This window comes from Crocodylus siamensis, chromosome 9, assembly GCF_052110815.1.
Source record: "Crocodylus siamensis isolate JL-2025a chromosome 9, ASM5211081v1, whole genome shotgun sequence".
In the NCBI taxonomy this organism is placed as follows: domain Eukaryota; kingdom Metazoa; phylum Chordata; order Crocodylia; family Crocodylidae; genus Crocodylus; species Crocodylus siamensis.
The window spans coordinates 74,200,817-74,227,387 of NC_143403.1; the positions used below are offsets into that span (position 1 = coordinate 74,200,817).

General features: G+C 45.1%; 2 protein-coding genes and 1 long non-coding RNA gene across 8 annotated transcripts; 2 read left to right on the top strand and 1 right to left on the bottom strand.

Annotated features, from left to right (window-relative positions):
• On the top strand, positions 1 to 10,896 carry LOC149857936 (uncharacterized). 4 transcript variants are annotated; one of them, XR_016444079.1, is made up of 5 exons: positions 1 to 569; positions 1,407 to 1,839; positions 7,352 to 7,562; positions 8,399 to 8,475; positions 10,478 to 10,896. It is a non-coding gene; the product is annotated as an uncharacterized LOC149857936 (long non-coding RNA). The 4 variants fall into 4 exon arrangements; XR_016444078.1 differs by lacking the exon at positions 8,399 to 8,475 and having other exon boundaries at positions 4 to 569; XR_016444080.1 differs by lacking the exon at positions 8,399 to 8,475 and having other exon boundaries at positions 4 to 569; positions 1,407 to 1,802.
• CHEK2 (checkpoint kinase 2) lies at positions 1,859 to 22,526 on the bottom strand. 2 transcript variants are annotated; one of them, XM_090062074.1, is made up of 15 exons: positions 22,396 to 22,526; positions 21,916 to 22,152; positions 20,531 to 20,655; positions 20,096 to 20,243; positions 19,174 to 19,264; positions 16,718 to 16,826; positions 15,236 to 15,289; positions 13,983 to 14,044; positions 12,154 to 12,253; positions 11,393 to 11,479; positions 10,026 to 10,189; positions 9,693 to 9,808; positions 8,693 to 8,778; positions 4,248 to 4,328; positions 1,859 to 2,094 (listed from the first exon to the last, which is right to left on the bottom strand). In XM_090062074.1, the coding sequence occupies exons 2-15, from the start codon at positions 22,145 to 22,147 to the stop codon at positions 1,999 to 2,001; spliced, it is 1,551 nt and encodes a 516-aa protein (XP_089918200.1). In that variant the 5' UTR covers positions 22,148 to 22,152; positions 22,396 to 22,526; the 3' UTR covers positions 1,859 to 1,998. The 2 variants fall into 2 exon arrangements, with proteins under 2 accessions (XP_089918200.1, XP_089918199.1); XM_090062073.1 differs by having other exon boundaries at positions 22,363 to 22,488.
• On the top strand, positions 22,498 to 26,548 carry HSCB (HscB mitochondrial iron-sulfur cluster cochaperone). Of its 2 annotated transcripts, XM_090062076.1 has the most exons (6): positions 22,498 to 22,718; positions 22,816 to 22,912; positions 22,994 to 23,083; positions 23,507 to 23,651; positions 24,875 to 24,922; positions 25,197 to 26,548. In XM_090062076.1, the coding sequence occupies exons 1-6, from the start codon at positions 22,498 to 22,500 to the stop codon at positions 25,286 to 25,288; spliced, it is 693 nt and encodes a 230-aa protein (XP_089918202.1). In that variant the 3' UTR covers positions 25,289 to 26,548. The 2 variants fall into 2 exon arrangements, with proteins under 2 accessions (XP_089918202.1, XP_089918204.1); XM_090062078.1 differs by lacking the exon at positions 22,994 to 23,083 and having other exon boundaries at positions 22,516 to 22,718.
• Positions 26,549 to 26,571: the final 23 nt, after the last annotated feature.

A 26,571-nucleotide genomic window follows, 5' to 3' on the forward strand; every position in this document is an offset into this window, starting at 1 on the left:
CAGCCCGCCCCCCCCGCGCTCGGCGGAGGCAGGTCCGTGAGAGCGGGGAGCGCGGGCAACGCCGACAGGAGACCGGGCCGGGCCGGGGGACGGCGACACCGGTACAAGAGACCGCGGCGAGCGCGTCAAGCAAGAAACAGCCGCCCCGACGGGCCGGGCGCCCTTGCCCGTTCACAGCTCGGTGCCGGGTAGACACGGCCCAGGCACCCCGCGCTCCACACGGAAGGACGGGCTCGCCCCCGGGCCCACAACGTTGAGGACCCGCTGCACGGGGTCCCGGCCCACCCGCCCGGCATCACAAAACCGGCTACAGCAGCCCGTCGTGTCACAGCCCGCGAAGACGCAGCGCTGTCCCGCTGACGCCGGCCGTTATACACGTACTTCTACCGCCTCTGTCCTCGACCCGGCCTGCGAGCGGCCGCTCTCCTCAGCTGGGGGGAGGCCACAATGGCCGACTCCGGAGAAGGTCTCAGAGGAAACGCTCCCAGAACAGGCGGTGCTGCCATGCGTTATAAAAGCAGCTCGAGACAAGCTCAACGTGCCACCGGCCAGCAAACACAGGTGACACAGTAAGTTGCAGAAAAAGAGGATGGGCCCGGCAATCGCTGGGAACTCGCCCACCAGGGGTGTGAAATCAAGCGCTCCACTAGAACCTGGATGCAAACGCAGAGCCAGCGTGGCCAACAGGAGCTAGGAACCGAGCCTGGTGTGGCCTGCTGCTCTGCTCCGCCACGGGGCGGCAGCTTCCAGGCCCTCTGGCTGAAGCACCAGGTTACCGTTATTGGGTCAAATTCATCCATCGCTGACTAAGCCCATATCAAGGAAAGACAAGCAGGCAGGCGGAGTTGAGAACAGCATTTCTGGGCACTGCTGCACCACAGACGCACAATGCTCAGACATAGGCCAACCTGCCCCACCCCAGGAACATCTCATCTTAATCCCTAATGCACTATAGTTTAAATTCCAATTCATGAGATTTCCATTCCTTCCAAATCTGTTTACAGTAACTGTTGTAACTCTAGACTTTCTACTGAAGCACCCAATGCCTCTCTGAAGGTTACTACTTTCTGGGTCTTGACACATCTGGTAATAAGCTCCACATCCTAATTGACATGTGGAATGAAAAAGTATTCCCTTTAATTAGTCTTGAATTTGCTAGCCTTGTTTCATTCTTTGTTACACGACTAAGAATTTCTTAATAACTACCTTCTCAGTGTCATTTATTATTTTATATGTTAGCACATCCCCTCTTACTCCTGTTCTTTCTAAGGAGCTAGCAACTACAAAGGTATGGCAATCACAAACCTGTTTGTTTCTGCAAAATCTGAATGCATACAGGATGGTTTTCAGAACCAAAGACCATGCCACACCTCAATTTACCATCTAATTGTGGTATTTTATCTTAGTGTCCACTGGAGGTCTGAATAAAAAGTGACCAGATTGATGGCTGTAGCTCGTTTCAAGCAGCATCTTGCGGGGGAAGAAGAGCAGCTGCCTACCAAATGCTCTGGGATCCTTTGAAGGACTGTGTCAGTTAAGAGAAAAGCCTTACAGTAAGTTCTTGCAGGTGGATGGGCAACACCTCAACTAGAAAACAGTATCAATGGTCAAAAGTTCAGCAACACTAGCATGTCCATTTTACCTCTAAGCACTGAGACTGACTTGACTGAGATCACCTCCTGAAGCTGCAAACTCTCACCTCCATGCCATGCCAAGGACAGGAAACCGGAACAAAAGAGATCCCGTCTACAGGTGAGGGCCAACACTGCTGGAACTGACCTCACCACCTTTGCTCGAGAGAGGTTTGTGAGCTGGTGATACTTTGCCTGCGTTTCCCCGGTATGGAAAGATCATGCCATTTTTACAAAGTTATTTTTATTTACCAATGATTAGTTCAAATCCATTATTCCATTATTAAGAAAAATACTTTTTATAAAAATCTAAACTATTCAAAGGAGAAAGCAGCAATTAAAGAAAGTCTCTTTCTTTCCTTTCTTTTCACATTGGTTTCTTAAATGACGTGGAAGGAAAAGCACGCTTGGGAGATCCAGGCTCCTCTTCCTTGTCATGGAGACGTTTTTTCATTGTAGTTGGCTGAAAAAAAGAACGATTATACAAATCAATTACAAATACCTAACCATTAGTTTTTGCACGCATTCAAAATTAAGGCAGAGGCCAAGTACCAGGCCCGCTGGAAAAACTTGAGATTTTGTGGGGAATGTATTTACTGCAAATGTAACGTAGCCTGCACCTCTTCATTGCCAATTCAACAATCCTTAGAAGAGTTTATCATTCTGCCCGCAGTTCCCCATATTGGCCAAAACTAGTTCTCCCTTTTTTAATCATCTGCTTTTCATTTGGAAGAATCACATTTGTTTAAAGTCTTACTTGTCCTGGTTCCAAAGCCCCCCAAGTGTCGGTTTCTCCCTTATTGACACCAATCAGATGAGTATGTTGTGGGATGATGCAAAGGAAATGTAATCAAGAAACTGCAACAAGTCACGTCTCTCTGACTTAAAGAGTGATAACACAGTCAAATGGGTCACAAATTGGTTGTAGGGCCGCACCCAGAGAGTGGTGGTGGACGGGTCATTTTCGACCTGGAGGGATGTGGGCAGTGAGGGCTCGGTCCTCAGGCCTGCACTGTTCAATATCTTCACTGGCAATTTGGACCAGGGAGTGAAAAGCACCTTGTTCAAGTTTGCAGATGACACTATGATGTGGGGAGAAGTGGGCATGCTAGAAGAGAGGGACTAGATGTGGACAGGTTACAGGGGTGGGCAGATGAGAACAGGATCCGTTTCAACACTGACAAGTGCAAGGTGTTGCACCTGGGGAGGAAAAACCAGCACCATACCCACAGGCTGGGGTACTCCCTTCTCGTCAGCACAGAGGCAGAAAAGGATCTTGTTATCAATTCCAAGATTAACATGGGCCACCAATGTGGGGACATGGTCAGGAAGGCCAACTGCACTTTGTCCTGCATCCACAGATGCATCTCAGGCAGGTCCAAGGAGGTGATCCTCCCCCTCTGTGCGGCACTGGGCAGCCCGCAGCTGGAGTACTGTGTCCAGTTCTGGGTGTCGCACTTCAGGAGGGATGTACACAACATGGAGAGGGTCCAGAGGAGGGCCACTCGCATGATCAGGGGGCAGCAGGGCAGGCCCTACGAGGAGAGGCTATGGGACCTGAACCTGTTCAGCCTCCACAAGAGAAGGCTGAGAGGGGATCTGGTGGCCGCCTATAAACTTGCCAAGGAGGACCAGCAGGCAATGGGAGAGTCCTTGCTCCCCCGAGCGCTACGGGGAGTAACAAGGAACAATGGCTATAAGTTGACTGAGAGTAGATTCAAACTAGGCATCAGGAGGCCCTACTTCACAGTCAGGGCAGCTAGGAGCTGGAACCAGCTTCCAAGGGAAGTGATACTTGCCCCTACCCTGGGGGTCTTCAAAAGGGGGCTAGAGAGCCACCTTGCCAGGGTCGTTTGACCCCAGCATCCTTTCTTGCCCATGGCAGAGGATCAGACTTGATGATCTGCTTAGGTCCCTTCTGAGCCTACCAACTATGAAACTATAAGCAACATTACACATAGCTTAAAACACCTTCTGCGTTCCAGAGCAGGAATGCAGAAATAGCTACTCGTCTTAAAGATGCAATGGTCTTTAAACTGCCGTCTCAAGCACATGACTGGCAGCAGCCTCCCTCTCAGTCCATCAGTAGCATATGACAGCCTCAGGCAGCTGTCCATAGCCCTTTTTCTGTCTCCTCTTTCCCCTTCAAAAGCAGTTTCCCAGTCAGCCCTGCTCTAAGTTTTCCCACTCGATATCTTCTAGTAACAATGCTGCATGCAACTTCCAATCTTGTACTAATGTCATAAGTTATTCTAAGGATTTTAAGCACCTGGGTTGCTCAGGCCTTGCTCTGTTAACGTATGTAGGCATATGGTTAATTCCAGACACGTAAACCATCCTACTGAAGTCTGTGGAACTACTTAGGTGCTTAGTATTAAACTCATGCCTAAGTGCCTTGCTAAGGCCTAAATCCTCATCAGGATGAACAGTGTGGTGATTATTACAGGTAATCAGCAGTGCTTTCTAACACTTGCTTGAACTTAAGTTCCCCCACAGTAATTTTCAAAATACAGTAATTGATTTTCTGGCCATCAGAAGTGGCTTTTTCTCACAATTTTCAAAACTCTACCTCCCTTTTATAAACAGTCTCATTCAAACTCAATCCATTTTACATACCACTTTTGATGTCTGGGAAGAATCCAGAGAGAACCCTATCTGCTTTTGTAGCTGTTTAAATGTATCCTTCACAGCCTCGTCCTGTGAAAAATAATAAACATTTCAGCAAGTGAAGTATGTGGAAATACCATTAAGATGCATCAAGGCACAAAGCTCCTCTGGCTAGAGCACTGTGCAACAAGATCCTCCAAGCAGGTTCCTGGTCCCACCCCTGAGGTCCAGGCAGCATTGACATGTACACTAAGCAACAGCTTTTACAGGTTAAAAGGCACAGGGAAACTCTTAAAGAAATCCTACTCAATATTCTTTCACGTATGGTTGGAAGGGAAATACAATCTTCAGCAATACAGACAGGCACTAAAAGAAACCCCAGAGCTTAAGAACTACTACAATAAAGAAGACTGTATGAGTGAGGTAGGCTAGGACTGTGATGAACAAATGAAAGTGAGGCCAGGTCAAAAGGAAAATGTGCCGAAGGCAGGCAAAAATGTTCACCGTGCATTTTGAGTCGCTGGAAATTGGGAGGAAGGGGCTGACATGCTTGTTCCAGACCCAAGAAGCCAAAGACCAGAGTTCTGTAATCTTCAGGGCTCTGGAGGAACAAAGAGACCCTGATAAAGGGAGCCAACATTCCCTGAACCAAAATATACAAGGTGACAATGAAACCATGCAGTACTGGCTTTGCAAACACTAGAAACAGTATAGATCCAAAAAGTAGGTCAAGAATGTGGCTGATCTTGTGGAAAACTTTACCCTCAAGGCAAGGGTTATTCCACAAGTTCCAGGACAACACAACCTAAACACAAGGCCACAACAACAAAACAAAAATTTCCAACAACAAGATGTGTGAGGACTGAAAAAGTAACCATTCATAAGACAGGGACGTGCAGTTGTCTGTAAAGGACAGTGGGTTCTGCCCCAGAACCGTAAAACATCTGGGCTGACACTGGTTGCATACGGTACAAGTAGAACAATATATTATTGCTAGTCTCCCACCTTTTTGTTCTGCACAGATTATGGTTCACTGAGTACTTGGCTGGTACCAGGAGGGCTAAAACCAAGTTTGCAGCATCAACCAACAGCTCTGACTGTGATCAAACTGGAGCACACAGGTCTTATTCACATCAAGACTGTTATTACAGTCAAGAAAAAGCAAAACAGCTGCCTTGAGGACTCATTTCACCCATACAGAATGTATCTGTTTCCCATTAGAAAGGGTTTTGCTTAAGCCCCATGTTCTGTCCCCATCAAGGTTTCGTGCCCAAACATGCATTTTCAGATCCACTAGCTCCATCTCTCTGTTTGCCTACTTCAGCTCTCTGCCTTCCCCACCAAAACGCATAATTTGAAATTACATACTACTGTTCCTCATAGTATCTCCACCTGGTTATTAATTATCAGGTGAATTACAAATACCGTCCCACAGAGATAGGTTTAATGAGGTGCCCATAATTATACAGTGAGTCAGCGTCAGAATGCTGGTGCTAAAAAGCCGTGATGAAATGTGTACCGCTACCCTAAAATGAATCAAGATTGAGATTACATTGATTTGAAGATGAAGAGTCAGATTTGACACCAATAGCCACAGCAGTGGAATTTCACTTTAACAACCCAAGCAGTTACCCATCAGACACAAGTCACAGAGCAGCAGGTAACATTATCAAAGTCCTTGGGTTCTGCAACTTCATTCCCACCTGCTGCACAAATCAAAGGTGTGCTGTGAGACCAGCAAGAGAAAACAACTGGAGCAAAGCAAGACAAGCAGAGGTGTTTGGGAAGCTGCAGTAGGTCCTAGAAGTGTAGCCACAGGCCTGGCTGCAAGAGCACCTGAAGGAGAGGCACAGAAAAGGTCATTTGTTGAACAGCAAGTTTATTAGAAGGCCAAAGGAATTTTGCCATGAAGGACCATAGCAGAAGCTGCATTTTGGTGTAGCCGCTAATGGCTAGTGCGTCCATTCCTTCCCCAGGCCTGCCCAGGGGCAGCTTGAGGGCCTGAGGCAATAAGCACCGAGGAAGCTCAGCTGGCTTAGCATACTCCATCTGCTAAGACATCAGAATCTGCCCTCCAGTTCCAGCAATTCCTCCTGCAGGAGCCCTCCCCAGATGATTTACTTTGGCTCAGCTTCTTGTGCAGCCTAACATCCGTCTTCCAAACCTGAAATCTGGCCTTCAGCTGCTGGCATCCAGGCAGCACCAAAAGAACTGTGCCCACAACCATTTTAAGGTTGGCTATTTCCTTTGGCCTAGCTTTGAGCAGTGACTATTTATGCTCCCAGCCTTCTGCCTCACAGCTTGATCTGGATTCCATAGTAGTAAGCACTTACAGAAGTGCTTTATATATTGGAAGCACTGGAGAGAAATTAACTGACCCTCTGAAACACCAGAGTGACAGATGGGTGCATGTTACCCCTTTTCACAGATGAAAAAGTGAAAACAAAGAGGTAGGGATCTGGACAAGGTCACATAGCCAAGCAGTGAAAGAGACATGATGAGGATTCAGGTTCTTCTGACAGCCAACATTGTTGCCTACTCCTACATCAACCTGCCAGTCGGGAAGGGGCTCTTTGTCTTACCCCAAAAGACTGCTGAAAAAGCTATTTCAATGCCATCCTGGCAGGGTTAACCCCAGGGGTGACATAGAGGGGGTGCACACGGGTACGCGTGTACCCCCTGAGCATGGCAGTGCACTCCCTACAAAAACGTGTTGCCAACACTGTTGGCAGTGCCTGTGGATGGTCACCACTTGCCACCCCACTACCGGTGGCGTCTGCAGGCTGTCAGTCCCTTCTGGCCAGCACCAGTGGCATCTGTGGGAGCTCTGTGCTTACTGCCGCTATGCTCCTGCTGCCGACCCCTGCGCAGCCATACCCCTCAGCCGCTGGGGGCACACGTTGTTCATGGTTAACCTGATTTTGAAGTGCTGCGCAGGTTTCGAGGGGAAAGTCAGCTAAGCCTATTTTTATGGAGTCTGGTCACAGAGCTCAGAACCCAGCACCCATCTTCCTTTTCCAATGTTCCATGACATGCTTAAGGCTGACTTTGAATTCACGAGTCAAGATAAACATTTCTTCTTCCGTGCCTAAAACCCTATGCTGTTTTCTTAGGTGCACGGACAGACAAGTCTCGACTCACTCAAGGAGGCACAGTGAAGATTTAAGGGGCATAAATAATGGTTTGTAGCCACAGCCATGTGCTCCACTGAAACTCTCTCGGCTAAGGATCCATTTGTTAATGGAGTTGCTTGAGTAGAGTCAGGGAACTCACAGCAGTGGACCCTGCAAAACTTCCACGGAGTAGCACTCTCCTAGGACTAAGGTATGAACAAGCTATCTGATTTACAAGTGTCATAGGTTTAATTTTCAATTAAACATCAGGTGAAATGATTTCAACACTAATTTAGAAAACTTAGTAGTTAAAAATACTTAGTTCCAAGAAACAATCATTTGGGTAGAAGGATGAAATGTTTCATAGTGGAAAGTTCCTCCTAGGTAAAAAGATATTCTTTACTTTGGAGGGTCACAGGCTTTATCTGCAGGGCACATGTCGGTATCTTCTCATTTTTAAAGACAGTATTTAAGAATAAAGTGAGAGTGCAGGGGCATGCAGCTCCTCCCTGCTCACAGACACAGGACCCCAGATGGCTCCTCTGATGGTGATACTCAAGTCTCTGACATCAAAAACTGAACATCTAGGACACTGACCATCAGGGCAACATGTGGTACATCATCAGCAAACAAATTACATAGGTAGTAACCCGGGGGAGGAGAGGGGGAATTGAATGGGGTTTGAATCCTGACCCTGAATTGAGGTTGATGGCTGACACCTGGATTTTCCAGCTCTGATATTCTCTGAAACTCTTTCTGACCTGTGTGTCAGCCAGTCTCTCAAACTGCATTGTGACAAGGACAGCCTTCTCCAGAGGGGAAGCAGAACCAGAATTTTCACAAGCTTATTTGATTACACATTGAAACACCTCAAAACCTCCCCGTCTTCATGTTACCCACTTGCCTTTGCATCTCTTATTGCCTCCTTTCCCATGAGACAAAAGCATCACGATCCTTAAAACCCAGCTAGCACTACTTACCATAACATAACCTGCACAAAACTGGAATTTAAAATGAGAATCAGTAACCTATTATTCCTTTTCAAAGGACTGACATAGCTACAAATATACAGGACTTCAAGTGAAACCTGAAGAACGTGGTGCAGAAATATTGGCCTCTCCCTGGTAAGACAGCTGGTCTTCTGCCAGTGAGGTGACATAGCCATGCAGCACTGGACCACTTCCACACTATACTCCAATTCAAACAAGGATCTGGTGCAGAATGGGTTTTTCATAACTGAAGCATTCACACCATTCATCATTCACATTACAATTATCAGTAGGCTTCCCCATCCCAGAATGTTACTGATGGGCTGTACTAACTACATGTCTCAACTACTACCTGAAGCCAGGGATGCCCTAAGGCTTCTTCTGTTGTAAGTCGTTTATTTGGGTCCACAACCAACAGCTTCTTCACAAGGTCCAAAGCTAAAATAATGAAATAAGCTGATCAGCACATAGCTAACAAATCTATAACTTTAAAATAAATGAGATACAGTGCTCATCACAATGATCTGTACTTCTGCATAGCAACAGTTTTAAATGCAACACATCAGATATAAGATAGCAGCAACATTCCCCTAAAGCAACACATAAATGCTTTCTGCCTTTTAACGGTGAATGAACGGCATGCTTCATATGACTGTTCTTGGGTATACACACTATAGTCCACGGGTAGTGAAACACTCTTGTACTATCCATGGTATTGGACAGAAGTGACATAGTAAGGCTTAACTGTCGTGACCACTGACAATATTGCAAATGCTTTTAAAAGCCTCATTCAACTGCACTGGGGAAATCAAGCAGTTAGGGCATTTATTTGGCTGCAAGTGAGCCTGCCTACATGGAGGTCAGGTTGAGACCTGGTTATGATTCAGTGCCTGAAACTCTGTAGTTTCAACCCAGTTTCCTGTGAAAAGCCTCTTATTAAATATGTCACTGCTCATACATGGTCCCTGCAGTTGGCTGCACAGGTGCCTACTGTATTTACATTAAATTCCTCCCTCAAGATATTGTAATCAGGACCCTTACTTTCTTCTTGTTCACCTAGCAAAAAAACTGCTCAACACACACTGTGAGGAGACAGAGGTGATATAAGACAGAGTGATGTTTAGCACTGTTAATCAAGAAAAGTACTCTTAGCTAATGTCCATCTGTTCTAGAGCTTTTACCACAAAATTGCATTGAACCAGACATGAAAAACATAAAGAAAGGTTCATTATTTTATTCTTAGGTTCTTGCTAGAAAAACATTAACATTTCATGTGAAATACCATAGTTAGAAAGGAGACAAGAAACTTCCATGGAATGAATAATTTTATAGCTATTTTAACATAACCATACCTGTATCAGACACATGCTTCCATTCCTTTGGAATAAATGTGTATTTTCCCTGAGTAATCTGCTCTTTCAGAGACAGTTTAGTATTACGTTCATTGAAGGGAGGATATCCACATAAGCTAAACAAAAAAGAAAAAGTTAAGTTGATAATACAGGTTTTGTCCCAGCCACTAAGACTGCCTGTTAGATGGCATGTATTTCAAAGCATCCTTTCCAAGATCAACAATTTGAGAGACATGCTGACACATAGCACATGTACTTAAATGAAGGCCAAAGATCAGCCTCCACATCCATCACCAACCACTCAACAGAACTGTCAGCCACAAACTTTCTTACCATACAAAAAGAATAACTCCTAAACTCCAACAGTCCACAGCACAGCTGTACCCTTCAGTCCCAAGGGAATTAAGAACCTCAGGGGCAAGGTACGTGGGCGTGCCACATAATGTTTTCATAAGAGAGGTTTCTCCAAGAATCTTGGATTGTCCAAAATCTGTAATCTTACCCACAGAGATAACACTGTGTTAAAAAACAACTGACTTGCAGTAGAGTACACAAGGCAGGTTAACATGCGTCAGGAGAGGATTTACAGCTCTAATTCCCAAGACACTGTTCTAGTACATGACTATGCCAAGGTCCACCCAGCAGAATACGTTAGTGGAAAGACTCAGATGGGCAACAGATTTGTATTGGGGGGGGGCAGAGAAGAAGCATGTAACAGAGAGAGCCATAAGTGTGTTTAGCACTAGTCTGAGTGTCAGACTGATTTTTTTTTTTTTTATTTGCAGACTCTGGAATAGCTGAAGCAGTAACATTGTCACCCTATGCTTCCTAGGGAAGGCTACTTAGGTAAAGACTATCCATTCCCTAAATGTACTGTTGTGCCTCTCTGTCAAACCAGAGCTCGTTATCAAGCAGCCCAGATAACCATAGTCATGGACAACATTTCTACAGTTAAGACAACATTGATGACTTATTTGCCTTTCAGCAGCGATAAATCATCTTTCAGTTGTTACCTTGTTATAGTTTTTTGAACGTTATGTTGTACTTAGTGAGGGCAGGAGGGGATCTATGCATTTTAGGGGATAGCTGCAGACCCTTGAAGAAGGGCAGGGTATGGGCTTGGCAAGGATGATGGGAAGGTGAGCGGGGTCTCCCCTGGGTATGAGGCAGGGGAGTGGGAGTGGGTGGAGAAAGGGTTTGTATACCAAGACTTGAATGGAGGCTGGGAGCCATGGTTGGGATGGCCTGGGGAATTGCTGCTCCAGGTAACAGGCAGGCATATGCAGTGGCATTTAAAGTTTTAGTGCGTCAACTGGGGAGTCTGTTGATGTTTTTTATCATGTTAATTGTTTTGTCTGCTACTGCAAGCTGTTCTGAGACTTTCTGGGTAGGACAGTATACAAGTCTAAATAAACAAACAAAAATGTGAAATGTTTTATTCATTCTTATGTGAATTAACTTATTAAAATATATACGAGGAAACAAATCTCTAATGTGTGTAAGAGCCTTACGCTCACTTTCCTGAATTTTTAGCATCAACGTTACATAGAAATAAGTATCAGAACTGCATATTAACCCATATTAATTGCACGCATGTCGGAATTTAACTATATTAAAGAACTACTGCTGGAAAACTTTCCACAATTTTTAATGAAAGAACAACAAAATAAAAGCAACAGAAATACAAATTTCTCCCTTACCTTTATAAGGCAAATTTCTTCAGAAGATGAAAGTAGCACATTCTCTGGCTTGAGATCCCGGTGTATAATACCATTGTCATGAAGGTACTGCATACACATATATAAATGCACACACCAAAAAAAGAAGAGAAAAAACAGACTACCACATGTATCAAAATGTGAACTTCCAGATTTCTCAACAACAATAATGAGGCATTGGAAGACTGCATGCATTAAAACTACAGGGCTCACATAGGTGTTTAAAAGAGCTGTTATGCAGCAACTGGAAATCTTGCCAAAGGTAGAATGAGTGGAACCAACATGATATGCCATTCCTGCAGTTCATGCAAATATCATACATATTTTCCTGTATTAGCAAAATAAATTCTCTGTGACAAGACAAAAGAATTGTGGTTCTCTCTGTCCCTCCTATGTTAACAGTGACTATTTTGGGGGGGAAGGAGGTGCAAGACCCCTTCCTTTACATGCATTGCCCTGACCGAGTCTGCAAAAGTAGCCTGTGAAGTACAGCAACTGACTGCACCTCACACTGGCAGTTAAGAAGCCACAGACAGGCTTCAAGAAACCTGGGATAAGAGTAGTCTTCTCCCCTACACCATCCAAGGGACAGCAGCCTACATCTATTTTATGGATATAGAGAAGCATTCACTTACTGCCACACTAGTACGAGCAAGCATTTATTGAAGGAAGGAAGCTTAACTGATTGTACAGTTGGAATTGAGCCAGCCATATTTTCCTTGGTGGAATTCAGGACTATCTACCTTTACAGCCAACAGCATCTGATAAAAATACAGCTTGCAGGTAGCTTCTTTCATCTTGATTGGTCTTGACACTCTGTCATATAATTCTCCTCCTTCCATCCTGGAACAGATTTACATTAGAACCGTCTAAACACCAGCTTCAGCATTGGTTTGCCTCACTGGGCAACCTAAGACTGAGCCACTTAATTCAAAAAACAGCCAAATGAATAGTATAGTAAGCCTGGTTTCTAAAATGCATCCAATGCATCTTTGTTATATGGATATGAATTATTATATACAACTAGAAAAAAAGAAACTGTGCCTGGGTGGTTTCAAATAAAATCCAAGAAAGCACAAGGTGTGTTAGCAGGAAGGCAAACAACTTATTTGAGGTGATCTCACTTTCTATCAGTAGCATCTGGCTGGCACAGAGCCTTGGGAGTCTTTTAAGATGCATCATTCTACTTGCTCACTCTCCACAGAAATAATGTCTATCCTTTCTGCCTAGCCAAGAGACTCTCCCTCATTTTCACAGCCCTCCAGCCACAGCATCCACACTCATCATCTTCACACTGCCCTACCTGGGACTGACAATGAAGGTCACAAAGATGCAAGCTGGCTGGCCACTAGTTCATTTCATAACTTTTAGTAAGGCTTTTGACACAGTCTCCCACAACACTCTCATTAACAAGCTAAGGAAATACAGACTAGACAGAAGTACTGTTAGGTAGATACATAACTGGCTGGATCATTATGCTCAACGGTAGTCATCAATGACTCAATGTCTAGTTGTGAGAAGAAATCAAGTGGGATACCTAGAGGTCTGTCCTGGGTCTAGTACTGTTTAATGATTTGGATAATGGAACTGAGTGCACACTTGGCAAAACTGCAGATGACACCAAGCTGGGTGGAGTTGAAGACAGTCTGGAGGATAGACCAAGGATCTTAAATGACCTGGAGAAACTAGAAAAAATGTCCCGCAATCAACCAGATCAAATTCAACAAGAACAAATGCAAAGTCCTGCTCTTGGTATAGAAGAATTGTACATACAAATACCATCTGGGGAACAACCGGCTAGGCTGCAGTACTGCAGAGAAGGACCTGTGGGACACAGTAGCTGAATAATCTATATGTTTATTAAGCTGAATATAGCCCAACAGTGTGCTCCTGTTGCAAAAAAAGCCAATGGTATACTGGGCTGTATCAACTGGAATGTTGTTTGCAAATCAAGAGAAGCAATTCTCCACCCTACTCAGCACCGGTGAGGCCACATTTGGAATACTGTGTACAGATTTTGAGTCCAGCAGAGCGATAAAAATTATTAGAGGCCTAGGAAGCATGACTTATGAGGAAAGGCTGAAAGAACTAGGGTTTAGTCTGAAAAAGAAAAGCTTGAGAAGGGATTTGATAGCAGTCTTCAATTACCTGAGGGGCGATTACAAAGAGGATGGACATAGATTATTCTCTCTGGCTGTAGGACATAGGACTACGAGCAATGGACTCAAGCTGCAGCAGAGGAAGTTTAGGTTAATGATTAGGAGGAACTTTCTCACTATGAAAGTGGTAAAGCATTGACTCAGGCTACCTAAAAAGTTGTGGAATCTCCATTGCTAGAAATTTAAGAGCAGGCTAGACAGAGACTTGGCCTGGATGATTTAGTCAGGGATAATCTTGCCTTGAGCAAGCAACTGGACTAAATGACTTTGTGAGGTCCCTTCCAGGCCTAATTTCCTATGATCTCTGGCTCCTCATCCAGTTCCAAATCTAGGTCAAGAAACTGATCTTGAACTTTAAACTGCTGTATAATATTTTCCCTGGAACACAAACTAAATGCAAATAGTCTACTTACAATTCCAAAATAATGTAATAGTCTTCTGCTTCAAAGAAGTTTTTAATCTTGATTAAGCAGGGCTAATAAAAAAAAGAGAAAACCAACAAAACAATGATTTCATACAAACTAGTAATACAGTAATAGTTTCATAGTAACTAGGGTCAGGAGGGACCTGATCAGATCATCTAGCCTGACACCCTGCTACAGGCAGGAATGAATGCTGGGTTCACAAGACCCCAGACAGGTGATCATCTGACCTCTTTCTGAATTTGCCCAAGGTAGGGGTGAGGACCACTTTCCTAGGAAGTTGGTTCCAGATTCTGGCCACCTTAACTGTAAAATATTGCCTCCTGATCTCTAAATCTCTAATATGCCATAAGCAAGTCATTTCAGAAGAGTGTGATGCAATGTATTCGTAAGGACACTGCACCTCTTTTAAAAAAAATATTTCCAAGTGATTTCAGCATTAATGTATTAGAGAATGTAACATCAGAGACTGCCTGCTTAATGCGGACAGGTGCTATGGAAGTTGCACCAAAGCATATTTTTCAGTGCATTTCAATCCCAATCAGAAGGCCCGTTAAATTTACACTAACTCTGAGCTTTCATGCAGTTCAGCCAATATACTCTAAGCACAGTCAGTTACACTAATTCACTGTAAATGACTCCTCCTCTTGTGCTGTTATGAAGCAAAAGGGAAGAAAAGTTAAAAAAAAAGAAAACAAAAGAAAAATGTTTCATATCACCCAACTCTGCCAAAGGCAATCAAGAAAGGGGGTCGGGAGGTCTATGTATATTGTTCTGTAACTACATTAGTCTGATTTTAAATTCCTGATGTCTCTAATAGACTTCGAAAGGTTCCAGTTTCCTTAATCACCATAAACTTTCAGATAATGCTGCTGAACGAGAATCCCTAGACTGGCTGTTCTGATTGAATAGGTCCAATCATCAATAGTGGAGAATGTGTCAAAGCCAAAGCTAGCCAACAAGTGAGGGCATCCAAAATATTCAGAGGAGTGTGTGTCAAGGAAGATCTTATTGTCGAGCTGTGGTTCCCAGAGAGACCATGGAAAGGAAGTGTTTTATACAACAGAAATTGTTTCAGATAACCTTAACTACAACAGACTTGAAAAGAGTCAGTTAAATATTTGGCACGTACACAGGAAGAGAGGCAATGTCAAATTAAGTGGTTCTATTTGGGCCATAAGTTACAACCAGCAATCAAGAAAAACAGAATGCACATAAAAATATGCTTTTAGGAGTACACTCACATGATTTATTTTCTTCAAAATCTCTATTTCTGTATTGACATTGAACACTGGACCCTGTAAAAAAAATTCAAATGTCAGCGGGAATAAGAGTGGTGCTCTTTCCAGAACGTGGGATATGGAAAGACCTTCTGGATGTGTCATATCTCACCCCCTACTACTGTAGGTGAACGCATCATGTAATTCCATTCATAAGATGATCACATTCCACCATTACACTAGTTCGCTTCCAGGTTTCAATTACTCCTCTTGAAAAAATGTACCTAAGTTTCTGGCCAAAATTTAATCAGGGTCAATTTACACCCATTGGTTCTTGTGCTAGTATTGTCCTTTAGCTCAAATAATTTATCTTCCCCTTGTGTGTGCTCCCCTGACACATTTAAACAAACAAGCATCACGTGTTAGCCTTTGTTTTGCCAGGCCAAACACGCCAGGCTCTTAGAAATCCCCTCCCATAAGACGCGTTTCTACTTCTCTCGATTATCCCACTCGTTTTTCTCTGCATCTTCCGAATTAATCTTTCTGAACAGGGGTTACCAAATTCTACACAGCATTCCAGACAATGTCTGACCTGTGCTTTATAAAACGGTATTAACACGTCGTTATTTTTACTGAAAACAACTCTCCTGGTACATCCTAGAACTCAATTTGCCCATTTCACAGCCACCTCACATTGATGGCTCACACTATTTTCTGCATCAGCTAAGACATGCAGGTCTTCTTCCTCTCATTTCCAACAGATGAGACCCCAACTGTACAAGAATCATGCTTGGTATTAGCACCTAAGTGAACGTCCTTATGCTTCATGCCATTCAATTCCATCTCATTTCTATTTCTCCAGTCCACAACGCCATCCTTAGGTTGCTGTATGAAGCTCCATCCCCTATCCACGGTATTGGCAACGCTTCCTGCTTTGTGTCCTCAACAAACTGCATCACATGCACCCACGTTCTGTGCCAGTTCCATTAAATGAGAACATGGAGATTGGTCTCATTCAGAAGTTCCATAAGCAGCCTCTCTCCAGCCTCCGAGCTCTGCTTTAACCATAACCTGTAGCAACTCATTAGCCAGTTCCCCACCAGACCTACACTTTCTATACATAGCCTCTTTCTTATATAACGATTTCCCAAACAGATGTGAGGCTAACAGATAGGACTGGATGCTTATTCCTGTGGCTTATGTATAGGCAGGTTTTTGTTACTATTTATGTTTAACTTAACTGGAGTACCTCATAATTTTTAAGTAAGACATAGTTTTTCTCCCAACACTTTTCAGTCTTGTTTCTAAAACAGCTTACTGCCTGTCCCAAGAGGAAGTGAAAGAATCATCTATCCCAGAGAATTAGCAAGGAAAGGGATTTGTACTTTATCATATTAAATGATGCACAAATACTCACTTTACTGCATGAGAATCCAGCAAAGCTTAAACAATCAACATTTATCATTTCCACAATATTGCAGAAGACTTCAGAAACAATGCACTTACTGCCTCTCTCACAGCAGCTGTCATAAATCTCCGTTTATTGATTATCTTTACAGCAACTTTGTTACACGTGGCCTTTTCAAATGCCAGTTTGACTTCGCCACAGGCACCACTAAATATAAAAACATAATGATGTTAATGCTTGCAAACATTTTTCAAAATGCACGTAAAAAATACAAACTGGTAAATGACCGAATGAAAACTATCGTCTCCCAGCCTCTGAAAAACACCAGGCTATCACAGCACTCTGAGGTACGTGTTCAACAGTCGGACATCCTGGCAACAGAAGCTTTGTAACAATGGTTATTAGGGCAGTCACCAACATTTCAATACAGGAATCAAAAGAGCAGCAAAACCCCAAACCGTGAACTATTAAGAGAATACCGAGGACAAGCACTGGCGGTATGTCAGCCCTACAATGGATAACATAACCAAAACCAAAAACACATTTAAAATGTACATTAAAAGTTTTGACTTAACACCCACTAAGTTTTGATTCGATACACACTACATGTGGCCCATTGTGTCCACTGAGTAATGGCAGAAAGGTAATGCAACGTCTGGGTTCTGCGCTACAGGGCTGTTCAAATCTGGGGAATACATATGGCCATAAATACATATTTACATAGCAGCAATCATATAGTTGGAAATTCAGGTAGGCCACCCACATTTGTGGTTTCACTGTATGGCTTTCTTCCAAAGTCTTTACAGAAGACATGTCTTTTTCCATTTTAAAAACATTAAATATAAAAAGGCTAATCCTTCTTTCTTGAGAATCGGGCAAGGTCATATTTTGACCTCCCCCCAGTTAATATACAAAGTGACACAGTAGCCAGCAGATTCTTTATTTCATAGACATTAGGGCTGGAAGGGACCTCGGGAGATCATAAGCCATAATCTGGGGTTTCACCATTAAAAGTATGTTCTGTACCCAAGCCAATGAGACAAACAGAGCCAAATCCCAGACATAAATGGTGTAAGGAAAGAACAGGCCTAAGCCAGAAAAATCAGGCATCCTACTTTTACAGTTTTCATCATTCAGAGCTGAAACGGAGCAAAAGGGCAGCCACAATCCCAGCAACCTAAGGACCCCTTATTCTAAGAGGCTGTGGTTGTAATAAGATGACAAAAGTCATATTGCCTAGGAAATGAATAGTTGAACAACTCTATTTTATTTCAGATTTATTGCCAGTGCTATCACCCAACTATTAAAAGAGGAATTATTCCTCCTCCTTCAGCCCTGGGTATTAAAAAAAAAAAACACCCTCCTTACCCACCCAATTCTTCCCTGTCTGCCCCCGCCCCTCCATTTTAAAGACTAATAACTTTTAAGCCAAGTAACTGAACATAAGACTTTGCATTAAGGAGTAAAACAATCCTTTAAAGTTAAACAATTACTTTATACAGCACTAATCCTAAAGATTTTCTAACAGTCCCCTCAAAATACACTTCTGCAACAAGGCTGCGAGATTCTAAGCTCCTCCTTTTGACAACTCAGTATAAGCATTTGCATGTAAAAGAATGATTAAAGCAAAGGAAAGAGCTTTTTAAAAAGCCAGAACAATCATCTGAGTAACCACCTTGTTTTACTGCCACTGTTCATTTCACAGCTTTGCTCCACTTCCAGATTACCCCGATCCAATCTTCATCTTAATACGAGCACTGCAAAGCAGACCTAGGTGGAGATACTATTCCTGCACAGAGAGATACCCCTTCCTTTGAGCTGAGCTTATTATGGAACACTTCCCCCGTTCTCACAATGTATTATTCGTTAGCAGATTAAAAAGCAAGGAAGAACTGTTGTGATTTAGTTTGACCCCCACCGTATAAGAACCTGTGCTAGCTACCAGTAAGTGCTATATAAATTAATACCTTTTCCACCTGCTCCTGTTCTCATCCGTGATGTAAATGACAACTAGGGAGCTACACTAACGACTTGTGGTCTCTACTAGGCTCACAAGCCCCCTTTGCTTGGGGGTGGGGGGGAAGACAGTTTGCAAAAGAAGGATACGGATTTCCTTACTTATGCTAGCTGAGAGCTCCCCTCCAGCAAGAGAATTCCAGCTGAACAGTCAAAGAAGACTTTCTCTATGTGCCACAAAACCACCAGAAAAGAATCTCTCGTAGCATCATAGTTTCGGGCCTAAGACAACCAACTTTATACCACAGGTCATTAAATTATGACCTGTGAGCCCGTATGACTTCAGATAGATTAAAGCATTTTAGTTCATAAGACAGTAAACTGTGGTGTACCCCTAGCAGAGAAAAGGAGACAGTGATATGCTGAAAATTGGGCTCTTTGTCTTTTATTAACCCGCAAAACTCCATTCATACTTGTGTTACTGAAACAATACTAAAACAAGAGCAGCTAGCAATTCACATTAGTGACAGTTCCAGCAGAATCCAGTCAGAATCAAAGGAAAAGAAATGCTAAATATTTCAGAAAGTATGATGCTTACCTTCCCAAAGTTTTTGACATGATATATTTCTCTTTGAATTCTCTGGGATACCCCGACTGATCATCCACCATAAGATCAGAAAATACAAACACTAGGAAGATGAGTGGAGATCATTTTCCTGTTACTAACTTCAAAAACTTTGTTAAAATAAACAAACTACTCTTCCTAATGTTACTGTTCAACAATATAACTAAGAAAGTGCTTTGGGTTAAAGGAAAAACATGTATCAGCTTAACTGACATCAAGACTGATATCAGCCAGTTCACATTGTTGAAAGATAACTTCTTTAACCAGTAAACTGCCTCAACAAACTATTCAGCATGACAAATTCCAGTCCTTACAATCCATTAATACTGCACTTAAGGTAAAAATGCAAGCAGTGTTAGTCTTATGTTTCAAAGCTAAATCCCAGGACCAAGAATCACACATAGATGGTGCCTTTTCAGGGGAAAAAAAAAACAAAAAAAACCAAAAAAAAAAACCAACTTCTCTAATTTTTCAGCTTGTTTTCTTAGTGCATTTGAAAGCATTTCACACATAATTTTCATTGTCTGCCCTGAGTTGCAAGTCAATATCCCCTAGATACGACTGTCACATAGCTTCTTAGAAAGAAAAGCATTTTTTAAGTTTAATTATAAAAACAAACTGGTAGAAACACCCTAGATCAGGTGTAGTATCTGCAGCTACTTGTAACCTGTTTCTTTGACATGTACTGGATTTCAGGCAGATTTGTTTACACAAAAAGCACTGGTCAAATATTAAATATCATTGCATCCCTTGTCTTCTTATTCAGGACTTTAAAAGCATTTGGGAGAAGCTCAGTGTGTAATACAGAAGCTATTTAAAAATCACTGGACATAAGAACAGAAGGACCTCCCAGATCAACATGTCATGCCTCTGGTTGTGTGGTGCTGTATTTTACCTTTGTTACTCTGTACAGACAGTGCAATTTCAGAATTGTGAGTCAGTGGCAGCCTTTTCCCTCTTCCTATAAGCTCTTTATTTACAAAGGTTCCATTCACACTGTGATCTTCTATGTAGGCGACATAGGTGTCTCGTGGTCCCGTTTCCTAGAGAGAGGGAGAAAGGCAACAATAACAAAAGATGACTTTTATTGTGAAGCTGTACTGAACATTTAAAAAAATATTATGATATGTAATTTCATGAACTAAGGAAAACTGATCTGAACAACCTGTTTGACTAAGTGACCCATGAAAGGAGTCTACACTGTAAGGCTTTTAAACCTCAGATTAGGGAGGGTTGGTTTCCTTGTTTCCCCCTCCTCTCCCCACCAGTTAATCTGGATTCCTTCTTTAGAGGCAGTAGGAGAGGGGCCATGGGTCCTTTTAGCACTTACCTTGAAAATTCGGAAATGCTTCTTGCTGTAGTTCTGGTAGAAACCTGTCTCGGACAGCCCTATCCTAGAAAAGCTGTAGTCACAGCTTTTGTCTCTGCCAAACCAACACTCATCATTCACACAGTCTGGAAGCAGAAAAAGAAGAGGAGAAAGGAAGAGACCACAAAATACCAGTAAGTTGTCCTAGAACAGCAAAATGATACCGAATGGTAGCACTTGAAATACATAGCAAAGCGGAATGGTTCAGAAGCTGCCTAACCTGACATTGTAACAGCCCTGAGAGAGGGCAGCAAAGTCCAGCAGTGCGTGGACCCGTTCTCCTCTGGGCAACTTGGCTTAGACTACACTGAACCCTGCTTTAAGGAGAACCAAACTTCTAAGCAACATGAAAACTCACAGAGTTTCATGTGTAATCCATAAGCTCATCTAAAAAGCCAGGAAGTTGGTGTATGGCACTAAAGATCAGTAACAAGCAGAACTGCAAGAGAAGAAAAAAACCCAATGTCTTGCTCTGGCAATCGAGCAGGGGTGTCTGTAAGCCCCAATCTGTGCACACAGGCTTAACTCGATCCATCGGAGTAATGCCATCAACCCAGTCACAGTCACAGCTACTGCAACGATCACGATGGCTCTACTTTACCTACTTGGGTGGGGTTTCATACAGCTACAGGGGACAGATCTGGATTTGTTTTAGCTTCATGATGCATCCCTGGCATCTGTCTCCAAGGGTGTAGGTTGTAGCCATGTTGGTCTAAGGACATGGGCAAATGAGGGTCTTTGGGTCAATCTGATCACTTTTATTAAACCAGCTCAAATTGGAGTTGGTCTAATAAAAGCTGATTTAACTGTCTCCAAACCTCCATGTCCAAGCCGGAAGATAAAGGAAACCAGGGCTTGGAGCAGGGAGCGCTGTGCGAATCCTGCCAGATGTCGCCGTCTCTCTGCGCCTCTTGGAGGACTCTACCGGTAACAGCATCACCAGTTGCCATGGACGGGAGCCGCCTGAGACGGCCTGCAAGCGCTCTGGGCACCCGTGGGGCCACCCGCGTCCTGCCACCGGATCCACGGGCCCCGCGGGGAGGCTGGGAACGGCCGAACGAACTCGCCCCATCTCCCACCCCGCAGCAGCCGGAGACTGAGGAACGTCTCGGGAGCTGGAGTGCCCTGCTGCACAGCAGCTGCCAGGCGTGGGGGGAGAAACGAGACGGGTCGCTCCTTCTCCGTCCCAGCTAGGAGGGACCCATGCTCCAGCTTGACCGGCACCTACAGCCAGGAGCCACCTCGAAGGACACGCTAGGAGCAGGCCTCCCCGGAACCAGGGCGTTAATTGAAGCCAAAGCAAAACGTTCTGCTGTAACGACTTCCCCAGGCGGCACGGGGCCTACCGTAGTTGATGAAGCCCCTGCCCAGCGCGAAGAGACGCCCCCACGGCTGCGGGGCCGGCTCCTCCGGCTCCTGGTCCTCGGGGATGGGGGGCAGCTCCTGCGTGGGCACCGTGTCCAGGGAGCTGAGCGTGCCGGAGCTGGAGGACGACTGGCTGGTGCCCTGCGAGCTGCCAGACGACGAGCCCGTCCCGCCCTGCGACGGCTGCGACTCGCCGCCCGTCTCCCGGGACATCGTGGCTGTAAAACACGCGGCAGAAAGTGACACGCGGGCAAAGGCCACCCGGCTCGGCCCGGCACCTCCTCGGGCCACGGCGGGCACCCACGCGCTGCTTCCTCCCGCCCCGCCCCGCGCAGCGCCGGGGCGGGGGGGGAGGGGCTCGGCACCGCGCTGAGGGGTCGCGGGGGGGACGACGAGCCCCACCCCCCGATCCCGATCCCTCCCCTTACCCGGCGGGGCGGGGCGGGGTCGACGAAGCCCACCTGCGAGCGGCGCGGCCGGGCCGGGCGAGTGCGCATGCGCGGCGCGGGCGGACAGAGGGCGCGCGGGGGCCGCCGGGAGGGGAGGCGAAGGCGAGCCGGGCCATGTGGGCCGCGGTGAGGGGGCGGCTCCGCGCCGCGATGGGGGTGGGGGCCGTGCCCGCTCCCCTTCCCCGGGGCTGCGGCGGCTCCGCTCCGTCCTGCTGGAGCTGCGGCGGCCCCGTCCCCGCCCCAGAACCCGACGGGCCCCGCTTCTGCCCGGCCCCGGCCTGCGGCGCGCTGCAGCCGCCCGAGCCGCGCGCCGACTTCTTCCGCCTCATGGGCTGGTGAGGGGGAGGGGCGGGGGAGGGGTGGTGGTGGTGGTCGGTCAGTCGGTCTCACGCCGCTGCTTCTCTCCGTCCGTGTGTGTCGGTGTCTCGACAGCGCCCGCGCGTTCGGCCTGGACGTGTCGCGGCTGCGCCGGCGGTTCCGGAGCCTGCAGCGCGCGCTGCACCCCGACTACTTCAGCCGCCGCCCGCAGGTGCGGGGCGAGGGGCGTGGGGAGGCGGGCGGGCTCCGCCCCTGGGCCCGCACCCACGGCCGTGTCGTGTCGTGTCCGCAGGCAGAGCGGGACCTGTCGCAGCAGCACTCGGCGCTAGTGAACGCGGCCTACCAGACCCTGCTGCGGCCCCTCAGCCGCGGCCTTTACCTGGTGAGCCCCAGGCTCGGCCGCCTCCCTCCCTCCGCCACACCCCCTGGGCCGCTGCCCTACCTTGTCCTAGCCCCATGCCCGCAGGGCTCCTCCTTGCGCTCCTGGCGGTTAGCCATGTGTGTCCACTCACGAGACCACAGAGCAGTGGGGCTGGGGGTCTGCTTCATCCGGCCCGGCACTCCCATGCCAACAGACAGGGCGGCTAGGGTCCTGCTCCTTCATGGCGCGTCCATGTATCAGACCCGGGTGGGGGCAGAAGCCCCCAGCCAGCACCGAGCAAGCATCTGCTTATGAAACGAGTCGGTAGCAAGTGGCTTAAACGGCCCCGTTACAACACGTGGTGTTTTGGAGCAAGGCCGGCGCTGGAGCGGAGCAGGGAACCACTGATGGCGAGCAAGCGCCTGCTGCTCTCTCCTTCACCAGCTGGAGCTGCATGGTGTGAAGCTGGCAGAGGGGACAGACGATAACACCGACATGGAGTTCCTCGCGGAAATCATGGACATCAACGAGAAGCTGGCAGATCCTGAAGATGAGGCTAGCTTACAAGAGCTGGAAAGCTTAATTGCAGGTAAACTTTATATGATGGGAGACTTTTCCACAGTTTGTGCTGGAAAAAGATAAGTTTAAAGCGGAACAGGTGTGAAAGGCTTCCAGGATGATCAAGGGAATGGAGGGCACTAAAAGAACATGGCTAGTTGGGCTAAACACATCTTGGGGAGGGGTAAGCAGGAGAAGAGACATCTGAGCCCAAGGACATTAGTATCAAACAAATAGGCATAGATTCGTCATAGGTACCTCCAGATTCTCCTCTGTCCCATGAATATACATGAGAAGGGTACACAAGCGCTTGGGAGCAGCTGCAGCTGACATTGAAGTACAAAGCCAACTGCATTTTCTTCAGCCAAATTGGAAAGTTATGCAGGACATCTCATCTGCCCTCAAGGAACAGAATGTGTTTACATTAAGCAAACTAAAAAGCACCTTATTTCAGCTCTGATGTAGCAGGGCCCACAGCATGTTGTAACCGCTTTCATTTTGAAGCAGATGTTTTTCTATAGAACTTATCGAGCCAAGATTACTTCCGACAGTAAAATCCTGTGCTTGCATTATCATGAATAGATTCATAACTAACAAGAAATGTGTCTTCTGACTTTCTGTAAGTTTAGTTGGAAGGCTTCTGATGAGTTTGGCAACAAGAAGTAGGAGTTGTGTAACCTTTCAAAAATGATGTAAAGGTATTGTTGCCTATAAAGAGATGGGCTTCTGCATTGACAATACCCCCAAAACCTCCTCTAGCCAAGAGCCAAGAAGAGCTTAAAGAAAACAGTTGCAATAGGTCTGTATAGCTCCAGGCAGTGCCAGCCTGAGACATGCTGCTCCTGCTTCACATGTGCCATTTCTGAATTGGAAGCAGCGTAATGACTTGGGTATGCACAACTGACTCTGCCTCCCAGCAGGTTGGCAGCCACTTAGAGGTGTGTAGTTGGCACCACATTTCTCCTGGGAGCTAGCAACATGTCTCAGCATGGGGCTGCCTTGAAGCAGGTAGGCATGTCCTTTGGAAAAGCAACTGGGAGACCAGTACTGTGTGATGCAGGAGCCAGCACCGGATAACCTTGGAAGTCTGGTCTGGCCTGGCTTGGTGGTCATAGTCTGTGACAGCAAGACATTCACTGGATTTCATTCAGCATTAGAAGTTGCTTGTTGACCAGTTTTTGAACAAACTAAGCATAAATGATGCTTCTAATAAGATAACAGCAAATGAGGTTTATTTGTTCATTTATTTTACAGCTAAGCAAGAAAAACTGATCACAGATGTGAACCAGGCTTTTGAAAGAGGTAACTGTCAGTTACTATTTAAAACTATGCTATTTTGTAAATGCTAGAACATACTTGCTGTTGCCAAATGTGTTGTATGCTACATAACATATTCGCTGTTCTGTGGAGAAACATCTTGTCTCAGAGTTGAAATTCCCTGTTTTTTAAGCTAAGACTCCTATACAGAGGTCTTGGTGCCCCATTAATAATACATCCCAGCAACTGAAAAATAATCATTTCTAAGCTGAAACTGAAGACCCATCCCACTGAACACTTTAGTTTTATTTCATTTTAGATGATCTTCAAGAAGCCAAGAAGCTGCTAGCCAAAATGAAATATTTTGCAAACTTGGAGGACAAGGTCAAGAGCAAGAAGATCCCATCTTGATATCACATTCTTAAGGACTGAGAGATGATACAGCTCTTAATTTAAAAAGTGACTTTTTGATTCAGTAATTAAAAACAGCAAAATAGCGTACCTCTTGATTTCTGCCATCTTGTAAGTCTCCAGGCAGAAGGCCTGCATGAAAGATCCAGTGCCTGCCCTAGCATCTGTTAGAAACTGGCAGGAGGCATAAAACTAGTCCAGACTCAACAGTAGCGCATAAGCTATGGTAGATGCTTACAGGTGAGGAAATGAAAAGTCAGTGGAGAAAATAAATGATGATTGTAAGGAATTAAGAAGTTGTGCTAATGGTTAATTTAGACTTGAGGTAAAAATGCTGACTAGACAGCCATAGAACTGAAACACAAAGCTCTTTCAGAAAACAGGTGGTGTACTAGAAGTGAGGTGTGCTATCTTCCACCTGTCTTGGAAGAAAATAAATGTAGGGGGATGAGAGAAATGTGCATGGATTCTTACTAACCAGAAACCAGACAGATTCAGATGAGCTACGCAAAGGTTACCATGCAACCAGAAAGATGATAACTGCTATATTTTGCTGACACACACTAGATTGATTTCAACTAGAAATCTAGAGGATTTGTCTAATACCCTTAGACATGCCATCCCCCTAATACATTTGAGCAATGATTTTTTAAAAAATGATTTAGTTCTTCAGGTACCCAGATTGCTTGTTGCTTTCATTCTAGTGGGAGAAATTGGATGCGTCTATGTTCTGCTCTTTAAAGTAGTGCTGTGTAGGAAGAACATCAAATAGGCCAGGACTTATCAGGCACTGCATTTGGAAAAAAAATTATGTTATTCATTGAGTATTTCAATTAATAGATGTTTGGTGTGGCCATTATGTAATGCACACAGTTCTAGTCTCACAGCATAGAGGCTGTATTTTGTTTTAATTCTTCCAGCCACATCCTTGTTCAGTGCTGGTCAAAAACAAGCTCTTCCTATTACTTTGCATTGGGAGCTAATATATTCAGAATGTGAAGCTGGGCCACACAATCCAATGGAAGTACCGCAAAATTTCCAATAAAACCAGACATTGACTGAGGCGGGTCACCAGGACCTATTTTCATGAAGACAACAGCCATATCTTTAAACATTTTTATTGAATTGTCTTTTTTGTATATAGTATTGTATATACATTTTTTAGTTTCTTATGCTACTTCAGCAAGCTTTATCTGCCTTAGAATTCTATTTCACCCAGTGATACAACTAGCTGCCTATAAATACAATATTTCAGCATTATGTTTTGCTGTCTAATTTATAAA

Bases quoted from the DNA above. Each gene is read 5' to 3' on its own strand.
- CHEK2 (XM_090062074.1), bottom strand. From the start codon at position 22,147: ATGTCCCGGGAGACGGGCGGCGAGTCGCAGCCGTCGCAGGGCGGGACG. The intron at 15,290-16,717 runs GTAAGTGCATTG...TTTTTTTTACAG, and splicing joins CAGCTGCTGTGAGAGAGGCA to GGTCCAGTGTTCAATGTCAA. The intron at 2,095-4,247 runs GTATGTAAAATG...TCTTTTTTTCAG, and splicing joins CTTCCCAGACATCAAAAGTG to CCAACTACAATGAAAAAACG.
- HSCB (XM_090062076.1), top strand. From the start codon at position 22,498: ATGTGGGCCGCGGTGAGGGGGCGGCTCCGCGCCGCGATGGGGGTGGGG. The intron at 22,719-22,815 runs GTGAGGGGGAGG...GTGTCTCGACAG, and splicing joins TTCTTCCGCCTCATGGGCTG to CGCCCGCGCGTTCGGCCTGG. The intron at 23,652-24,874 runs GTAAACTTTATA...TTTATTTTACAG, and splicing joins GCTGGAAAGCTTAATTGCAG to CTAAGCAAGAAAAACTGATC.